Source organism: Jaculus jaculus, chromosome 12 (genome assembly GCF_020740685.1).
Source record: "Jaculus jaculus isolate mJacJac1 chromosome 12, mJacJac1.mat.Y.cur, whole genome shotgun sequence".
Lineage (NCBI taxonomy): Eukaryota > Metazoa > Chordata > Mammalia > Rodentia > Dipodidae > Jaculus > Jaculus jaculus.
Window position 1 is genome coordinate 110,142,528 of NC_059113.1, and position 10,137 is coordinate 110,152,664.

At 43.5% G+C, this 10,137-nt stretch overlaps 1 protein-coding gene across 1 annotated transcript; it reads left to right on the plus strand.

Annotated features, from left to right (window-relative positions):
- The first annotated feature begins 4,202 nt into the window (after positions 1–4,202).
- On the plus strand, positions 4,203–9,709 carry P2ry1 (purinergic receptor P2Y1). The gene is made up of 2 exons (XM_045131498.1): positions 4,203–5,370; positions 7,700–9,709. The coding sequence occupies exon 1, from the start codon at positions 4,212–4,214 to the stop codon at positions 5,331–5,333; it is 1,122 nt and encodes a 373-aa protein (XP_044987433.1). The 5' UTR covers positions 4,203–4,211; the 3' UTR covers positions 5,334–5,370; positions 7,700–9,709.
- The last annotated feature ends 428 nt before the right edge of the window (positions 9,710–10,137 follow it).

The following is a 10,137-nucleotide window of genomic DNA, read 5'->3' on the forward strand; positions in this document are numbered from 1 at the left end:
CAGCCTTCCTGCAAAATCCTAGCATCACTATTGGTGACTATTTCATGGACTCACCACCAGAATAATGTCTAACATTTGTGGTGTGGTATTTATCTACTTTAAATTGTAAAGTTACATACTATTCAGGGTTTCTTTTTATTTCTTTTGCTTTTAAATTTTTGGAACGTTTTTCAATGACCTTTTCCATCCTTAGTGATTACTGGATGTTCATGACTTCAACCAAGGAAAATGTGGACATTTTCTTATGGTGGTACGCGAATTTGTGTAAGATTGGGGCAGCCTTTTCATTTTTTTTTCTTTTGTGTTCAAATCCAAAGAGCTTTGAGTCCTAAAATTATTTTTCTTAGATTATTTACTAATTGTTGGTCATTTTTTATGACCTTCATGTGAAGAAACTCAGAGTTTCTCCGGGACCCTCAATATGTTAATGGATTGAATCAAAATTTTCTCTCTTGATAGAAGCTCTTTTCATTGTCCAGCTCTACTGGGTATCAAAAGTGAAACTTTTCTCAGTGTCCTTTATTTCTATGGATTCATCATTGGTTGCACTTTAGATCTGGAAGCCTTAGTTTACTAGGGGGGGAGTTACTTAAACTTCCTGAACTGTAATTTCATCCCTTATACAATGGGCACACAATTATCAGTTATTGTCATAGATATTTCTAGAATAGAAAAACAGTGAATGCTTTTGTAAGTGTGCCCAATTCTGACTATAAAGTCAGGTCTATCATACTGATGTTACCAATTATCTTGGTTAGCCTTATACATTTCTTATTCAACTAAATTTAAACCTCTTGAAGCAGAGCACTTACATCTCTAGGGATAGAAAGGTTTTATATCTTTTTCACTTATCACAAGGGTCATGGTGACACACTCATTACATAAGAAAAAATATAACAACTTCATTTAGCCAAAGTTTTATGTGGCAAGATATCCTTGAGTACCGGAGACACCAGAACGCACAGGTGATTGTGTGTTTTGATGAAGATGTGAAGTTGGGTAGCATCTATACAAAAGAAATGATCTCAGGTAATAGACTGACGGGGGCAAGCACAGTAAGTCTCTTCTGTTTGGAGTTTTCTTGGCTTTCTGGGTAGTATTTCTTCCTCCCAGCTACAGGGCAAGTTTCCTCAAGAATGAAAATCTTTAAGGGAGAAGGGAGAGGGTGACCAGTCTAGGTCTATGGCTGGCTTTGGGGACAGAGGATCTTGGCAAGAGGACTTCTGGTTTCTTTGACTCGCTTTAGGGAACAAGGAGGAAGCCAGACCAGGAGAGTGGAAGGAGTTCAGAGAGAACTGCTTCTGTTCCAGTGGCTTTCAGTTCAAAGAACCCAAACCCCAACACATTGATACTCAAATTACAGTGCAAATTAACACCCAGGTATTTGCAGCAAACATTCAGGAACAATGAGGGGTATATTTTTACTATCTTTAAACCTTCAAAATTTAAGGTCTATACTAACTATTCACATGTGATTAAATACGGTTTAAAGTTATTAATAAATAGTTGCCAAATACATGTAACTTATTCTAACAAGGAACAATTTTGACTTAAAATGTAACTTAAACATATTATAAAATATAGTAAAATATACTATATGTAAAAGCACCATTTCAAAAAGCTTCACTTTTGGACTGGAAAAATGGCTTAGTGGTTAAGGCCTTTGCTTTCGAAGCCAAAGGACCCAGGTTCAATTCCCTAGGACCTATGTAAGCCAGATGCACAAGGGGCACATGCATCTGCAGTTTGTTTTCAGTGGCTAGAGGCCCTGGCGTGCCCATTCTCTCTGTCTGTCTCTCCTTTCTCTCTCTCTCTCTCTCTCTCTCTCTCTCTCTCTCTCTCTCTCTCTCTCTCTCCTTGCAAATAAATAAGCAAATAAAATTTTTTAAAAAGCTTCACTTTTTAGCATTTTTTTTAGAAGTCTATGTGCAGTTATATTTAACTACCTCCCCTGAGTATCTAGTAAGTTTTCTAAAGTACTTAATGCTGTTGAGACGAAGAGCACATTTGAAGACTCACATTTGAGCTAATGCATCTACAGGAGACTTCTGAGCAAGGTTATGTATTACTTAGGCTGTACAAGAAAAGGCGAGTGAAGAGGCGGTACTCACTGAGTACCCTTGAAATGCTTAGTGGTGTCCCCCCTCCCCTCCCCTCCCCTTCCCTTCCCTTCTTAGTCAACTACCCAGGGCAGCTAGTCTGCTTGCAAACAAACAAAATAAAAAGCTCCTCATATTGAGGGCCAGAATTTTGGAATCATATAATTTGACAGCTAGAAATTAACAGAAAAGAAAATCATAGTTGTTTCAAAACTGCAATTTTGCCCTTGACTCGATCTCATTCCAGTTTTACCATTGATTGTCCTGCTCTCCCATTCACCACAACCTAGGTTCCAGTGTTCCCTTTCCATGTGTAGCAAGGGGGTCATTCCGTGTTTGTTCCTCTGAAGGACTGCCTGGACCTTGTAGGGAAGAAAGCTCATGCCTTTCCATTGAGTACTTTCAAGAGCACACTATCATGTAACATCTGTGACTAGAAATAAATCTCTATGGTATATATTTTGCAAATATTTTATTCTTGGATTTATTTTATTGTAAAAGAAAAGTCTTGGTTAACATAAAAAATATATTAGTAATTTGTCAACCACTCAATTCTATTCCTAGGTTAGCCTATGTAAATATCTTTTGAGTGGTACACAATTCATTTAGTTGACAGCTAAAAATTTGCTTGAACATTTTAAAAATATTTTGCCTGAATTTACGGTGCACAGAGGCAATATGCAAATATATAACTATACTTGTTTTCAATAACTATAGTAATTATGGAAATCTTCATCCGTATTTTAACATACTAGAGAAAACTATAGCTTGTCTCTTTAAGAAATAGTGTTGGTCACGCCCCAAATCATCCATATGTCATTAAACAGTTGTGATCTGTCTCTCTATCTACATAAAGCTGTATTTAATTTTCAAGTTATTCCCAAAGAGTTGAATGTTGGATGTCGTTTTATGCTCTTTACATAAATGATCTTAACTGGAAGTTGTGAGCCTGCCTTGTCCAGCAAGTGTCAGCTGCCAAGAGGAACTGCTCTCATTGAAGAGTCGATAACAAGTTTAACCAAGCTGCTTAGGAATGCTCACAACGACGTTCCTCGTGACGCGGGTTTATGAGCGCTTAGTTAACTAAGGGGGAAAGAAACAGTATCAGAATTGCAAAAAAGAAAAGAAAAACAAACAGCAAAGCCAACAGCAGTGCCCAGTCCGACCCCTCCGCCTCCCTAGGGCCTGGCTCCCGCGGGTGCACCATCCCCCCACCCGCCGCAGCAGGTTGTGACTTGGGCTGGCGCCGCCCGGCGCCCTCAGAGCCAGGGCGTGCCCGCCCGCCAGGGATCTGCGGGGTGCGGGGCGGGTCGCGGGGCGGAGGAGACCCCAGCCGGAAACCGAGCACCAGCGTCGACCCCTGGCCTCCGCCGCCACCTCCTCGGGACGCACCTTCAGTCCCGCAGCGGCCGAGCTCGTGCGCGCGGGGTCCAGAGCCACCCCCCACCCGCGAGCTTGGCCGGGACACGCCCCCGCTCCCCGCGGACACGCCGGGCGCGCAAGCTCCGCCCACCCCGCGGGGAGCCGGGCCCCGCCGCCCGCCGGAGCACTCGGCGCCGAGCCGGCCTGGGGAGAGCCCGAGCTGAGCCGCGCTCCGCCGGCGGGACGCGGCAGCGGAGGAGCGCGCGACGCGGGCTGCCCTCCGAGGCTCCGGGACCGCGCGGCCGGCGCTCCGCGGGGCTCCGCGTGACCCTGCGGGGCCGGAGGACCATGCCCCGGGCGCGCTGACCGGCGGAAACCGCGGCCGCCCGCGTCCTCTCCTCTCCTCTCCTCTCCCTCAGGGGCGCTGACCCCGCCGCGCCGCGCCGCCCATCCGCCGACCCTCTCGACCACGCGCCGGGGAACTGGTGGCCGGCGGTGGCCCCGCGCGCGCTGCCGGTTACCGCGGTCCGGGAAGTTGCTGGCCCGCCCTGCGGCCGCGACCCCTGCGCGGGTTTCATGGCCCGGGGCGGACGCGCGGCTGGAGCCGGCGTGGGCGAGTCCCCGCGCGCGCAGACCTGCGGGGACCCCGCGCTCCGCGTCCTTCCCGCGCGGCCGCCCCGCCGAGGCTCGCTGCGCCCCGCGCGCTCTCGCGCGCCCCTCGGAGCCGCCGCCTGAGTCGGGGAGCCCAGGATGACAGAGTCGCTGTGGCCGGCGGTCCCCAACGGGACGGACGCCGCCTTCTTGGCCGGCCTGGGGTCGCCGTGGGGAAACAGCACAGTGGCCTCCACCGCGCCTTTCTCCGCCCCTTACAGATGCTCCCTCACCAAGACAGGCTTCCAGTTCTACTACCTGCCCGCCGTCTACATCCTGGTGTTCATCGTGGGCTTCCTGGGCAACAGCGTGGCCATCTGGATGTTCGTTTTCCACATGAAGCCCTGGAGCGGCATCTCCGTGTACATGTTCAACTTGGCCTTGGCTGACTTTCTGTACGTGCTGACCCTGCCGGCCCTCATCTTCTACTACTTCAACAAGACGGACTGGATCTTCGGCGATGCCATGTGCAAGCTGCAGAGGTTCATCTTCCACGTGAACCTGTACGGCAGCATCCTGTTCCTGACCTGCATCAGCGCGCACAGGTACAGCGGCGTGGTGTACCCGCTCCGCTCGCTGGGCCGGCTCAAGAAGAAGCACGCTGTCCGCGTCAGCGCGCTCGTGTGGCTCGTGGTGGTGGGCGCCATCTCCCCCATCCTCTTCTACTCCGGCACCGGGGTCCGCCGAAACAAGACGGTCACCTGCTATGACACCACCTCGGACGAGTACCTGCGGAGCTATTTCATCTACAGCATGTGCACCACCGTGGCCATGTTCTGTGTGCCCTTGGTTCTGATCCTGGGCTGCTACGGGTTAATTGTCCGCGCCTTGATTTACAAGGACCTGGACAACTCACCTCTGAGGAGGAAGTCCATTTACCTGGTCATCATCGTCCTGAATGTGTTCGCCGTGTCTTACATCCCATTCCACGTGATGAAGACCATGAACCTGAGGGCCCGCCTGGATTTTCAGACCCCGGAAATGTGCGCTTTCAACGACAGAGTGTATGCCACGTACCAGGTGACAAGGGGCCTGGCAAGTCTCAACAGCTGTGTGGATCCCATCCTCTACTTCCTGGCAGGGGACACTTTCAGAAGGAGACTGTCACGAGCCACCAGGAAAGCTTCCCGAAGAAGCGAGGCAAACCTGCAGTCCAGAAGTGAAGAAATGACCCTCAACATTTTATCCGAGTGCAAGCAGAATGGAGACACAAGCTTGTGAAAGCAGGAAACGCCAAGGACCTCACTTTTGTAACATGGTAGGATGCTTGTGGAGCCAAGTGCTCTTCTCCTCTTTCAACTTTCTGGTAACTTTAGAGAATACTCAAAGCAAGGAAGCAGGGAGTTTAAAAACGTGTAGTCACCACCACAACCACGTTTAGCTTCAGTTTTTTTTTTTTTTTTTCTTCAGTGTCCGTTCTTAGTGACTAGAGGCATGTATCATAAAACATTACTGCCTAGGTAAACATTAACTTTCTCTTCCCTCTTTCAAGTTGACAAGTTGTTCTAAATAAAGGGTGTGCATGAGCAGCAGAGCTACTTTAACATAGAACATTTCCTCAAGACAACTCTCCTCCTGAAATGCGAGTGTAGGGTTTGCCAGCCTTTATTGCTCTGAATAGCTCATGGAAGGGATGAACACATTGAAAAATAGGTCTATATTTTCAAAAACTCCTTAGCATAATATACCAAAATACTGAACTTGGTCATTGAAGAAAGGATGAGCAGTTTTCTGAGCTACATGTCTCCTCCAATTCCTTATAAGCACAGGTGGTGACTGGCAATCTCTGGGGAAATGAATTAAAAAGTAAAGTCATTGAACATAAAAGCATGAAAAGTGAGTATTTTCCAGGTATTTCTGGAAAATTGATCATGTTACTTGTTCAGTGTTTGATGGGGGAGGCTGCATATATCTGAAGAGGTGAAATGCAGTCAGAGCAACCGCGGAGCAGGCATTGTCCTTGTCAACACCTGAGCTGTGACCCTGCTGTGGTAAAAGAGCACTTACTCCCTCCACGGCTGGGCCGTGTCATGGGACAGCACTTCATGTTCTGACACTAGTGTCACTCACATCCGTGAAAACAATTTTGAGAAATCACACTTAAATTACAGACTAAAGTTTGAATGAAGTTGAGTAACCCTTAGCAAATTGAGAAGGAATTGGGTTGATCTGTCAAATTTTGAGAGGGCGTGTTTGACAGTCAGCCACAGTGCAACCGGGAGTAGGGAAAATAACTTCTAGAACAGGTAGTTGAGTTTATAATCATACTGGAAAGATTTCTCTGTTTTGCTTCTTCAGAGTACTTGAAAACGTTAGATGTGATAAAAAATTCAAGGAGACGTTATATAGTTTGTGCTATAGAATGCACATCTATAATACTTCAACTGATTTGATATCCTAAACTTTGGACTTTGGAATGGGACAGGAAATACATACTCGCAAAAGGAGAAAGGTGGAAATTAACTTTATGTCCCTAACAAAACCAAGGAGCAGAAACTCTTCAACAAACTTACTATGTTTTTTCAGATTTCTTGTCTGCTAGGTAGTGATATTAAAGCATTTTGACAATTTTAATAATTTTCAATAAATAGTGACTTTCTGCATTTGCAGCCATTGGAGTGGTCAAATTTAATATAATGAGAATAATGGAGAAACACAAGAGCCACAAGTACACAACATTCTGTGTGTAATGATTTTTTTCTTTAGTTTTGAAAGTTCGTCCTCACATAGCTGTCATCTGAGTGTGCAAGGGATGGTTGAATGACTTGTTTGGAAACACTGTATGAGTAAAGCAATGTGGGCTATATATGAAAACACTGTATGAGTAAAGCAGTGAGGGTTGTAAATGAAGTCAAGAGTGAACCTTTGTGCCCTCTGGGTTTGGTGGACTGAGAATTGTGCGACCTTCAGAGCGGCTTCCATTTTCCCCATCTCTAGACACTTAGGTCAGTAAGGAAAAGCTTTTGTTTGGTGGTTCTTTTTGTGCATTCATTTTCTAGCGCAAAGCAGTATAACAACCTGCTGACGAATACTCTTACCAGGCCTCCTCACTTGAAAGTTTGAGGTTCTCCCCTAGTGAGACCCAACCACTGTTACCTGTTTTAGAACCCTAAAAGACAGCATCTCAAATGTGTCATCATTGTGTTGATACTTTCATTCATATGTTCAGTGATTCAAGATTAATATTACTAAACTGACCAAAGTGGAAATTTCAGAGACTCAAAGCTCAATGATACATGTTTGTCTATTTTGCAGTATTTTCTTTAGTTTTGTTTTTCCCTTGTAGGTATCAGGATGCCAGCCTGATCTTGAGTATGTTTTAATACATTCTTTCAGCATCCAGCAACTATCCTTCCTGAGGGAGTGTGTATCCAGCGAGGAGGTAGATGGTGGTTAGAAATTTTACTATTTAACATACCTCCCCTATCACTGAGGCCTCGTGCCTATTAGGCAAGAGCTGTACCATTGAGCTACATCCTCAGCCCCCCAAAGCGTTTCTCCTTTAGCTTTACACATCCTATAATGGTTGATGGCATGTTGATGGCATGCCAAACAGAAATAAGAATGATTGTGCCAACTTCTTCCAGGCCAAAAGAAGCACCTAGGAAGATCGTTGCTGGTGGTGGAAGAATGCAGAGGTCAGGAGGAAGCAGTGATCAGGCTGCAATGCTGATCTATGCAGTAGGACGATGGTGTAAGTATTTCAGTGTTAAGACAGAGATCTGTTGACATTTGAATGAAAGACAGCCAAATTTTTAAGTTTTAACAAGTACCTAAATTTTTACACTACAAGAAATGTTTTATTGCGAACATATTGGAGTCTTGGACCCTGAACAACTGATTAGTATTTATGTTGAAGTAAAGAGATAACTGATGAAGAAATGCAGCCTCTGGGAAGCTGCAGGACTCCTGACCCTTTGACTCCCTCCAGCTGGAAAAGATGGGATGATATCCTTTGGATGATACCATAGGTGATATGTTCAAGCGAAGATGTAGACAGCCTGGAGGGGGCAAAGTGGGCTACAGTATTTCCCTGAATTCTTCTTCCAAGTACTTGAATAGAAATTCTTAGTGCTCACCAGTTGTGATATGGCCAGGTCATATCCTGCAAGCCTCTCTGTGTACTCAGCTGGGACACTGAACCATCTTCCAACACATGTCAGTAACCAGTTCTTGCAGTGGCTGGAATTCAACTAGTGAGAAAATGTAAAGCTGAGATTCTAGTAAAAGGTATATGGAAGCTTTAATTTCGCGGGTTGAACTGTAACTAAGGTAATTGTATTTATTGAAGAGCCCAAGGTGCGTTCAGTTGTACAGATTGTAAAACTTCCTTGAAAGTTCCCTCATACTGATGTAAATTATATTTATTGCAATGTAAAATATTAATTAATATGTCACACTGGTGTATTTTACAGTAATATATGATGCATAGATAAAATAAGAGTTATATATCATGATGATTTTCAGATATTAGTACCTTAAAGTGCTTAAGAGTTTAGTTTTTATTTTTGTCCAAAATATGAAAACTTTTTATAAGTGTTTAATTTTTCCATAGAAATGCACTTGCATGTTTTCTATTTACTTCTTATGATATAGACTTAATTTCGTGTTAGATTTTAAGGTTAGTAGTGAGTGTATCATAGCCAGATGGGTTCTGTATTGTGTACAATTTACATATGTATTATAGAAAAGTTTATCTTTTTTCAGGAGGGTTAGAATTTTCTCCCTACTGTGTTCTGAGCTTCAATTAACAAAGGCAAAGACTTGTCTTAAGTTCAAAGTCAATCTCGTATGTTAGGAGAATGGTGATTGGGTGTTATGGATACAGCATTGGAATTTAAGGACAAATACAGCTGCAACAATCAGTTATTCTCACTCATTTCTGAAAGTTGTGAGTTGCCTTGCTTCTTAAAGCGAAATAGTATAATCCTAAATTCTTTGATATAGAGTCTATAAGTAGCATACTACCAGCAAATTTAGCATTGCTTTTGATTATAATCTGTTTGCTTTGGGGCATTGATAACTTTAATGCCAATATTTAAAGAGAAAATTATGTTATTGGCTGTACTGCTTCTGTTACAGTTTTATTCTGTCATGCATGTGTTAAACACATCACTACAAATTAAAACGAAGGTGAATATATTATGAATTACATGGTTTTAGTGTTTTGGCCAGAAAATGTTTATTTTTGTATTCTCTGTGATGTTCATATAGATAATTCAACTAGGTTTCTTTGGCATTCATAGTACTACTGAGTGCATGGGATGAAACAGTGTTACTGGACATTTTGAACCATCTCAGGTTTTTCTGAATCAGTGGTACATTAACGAATTTCAGACTATATGTGCATAGTTGTGTCTAATAAACAGAAAGTGCATTTCTTGTAAAGGCATAGTATCATTCACATTCAGGAGTAAGCAGACTTCACATCTTTCTGTTTGTGCTTGTGAGTGTATGAGTATGTGTGTGTCATGTGTGGCAGCTAATATTGTATCTGCTATTTATAGTACACAGAGCCTTGTAATTGTGATCACTAGAACTGTCTTTATCTTAGGCCATTAAAACAGAAAAAAAAGGACAATAAAACTATGAAATTGTTTGGGTGGTGTTTGTATTATAATGATCAATGTCTAGTTTTACCAGATCATAATATCAGAGTGACAAATACTGTAGTACACATTGTATTAACTCACGTAATTTCTTACAGAGTAAACTGAGCTGTAAAATTATAGTGTTAAAGGAAGAATCCTGGTGTAAGGTGATTCCTGCGACTATGAGAATTGGATTTTTAACTATCAGTAGGGATATGGTTTAATTCTTTTAAGCACAATACTGAAAGCAACATTAATATAGACTTCTTAGATGGTGGGTATTAAAGGTCAACTGTAATCTTTTCTCATCTCATTTGTAATTCTCAGAGGTAATCCTACTAACAATATTTTGTGGTTTCTGTTTTATAGTCTACATTGTAGTCATGTTGCAGGTGTGTGAGAGAGAGAGAGAGAGAGAGAAAGAATGAGAGACA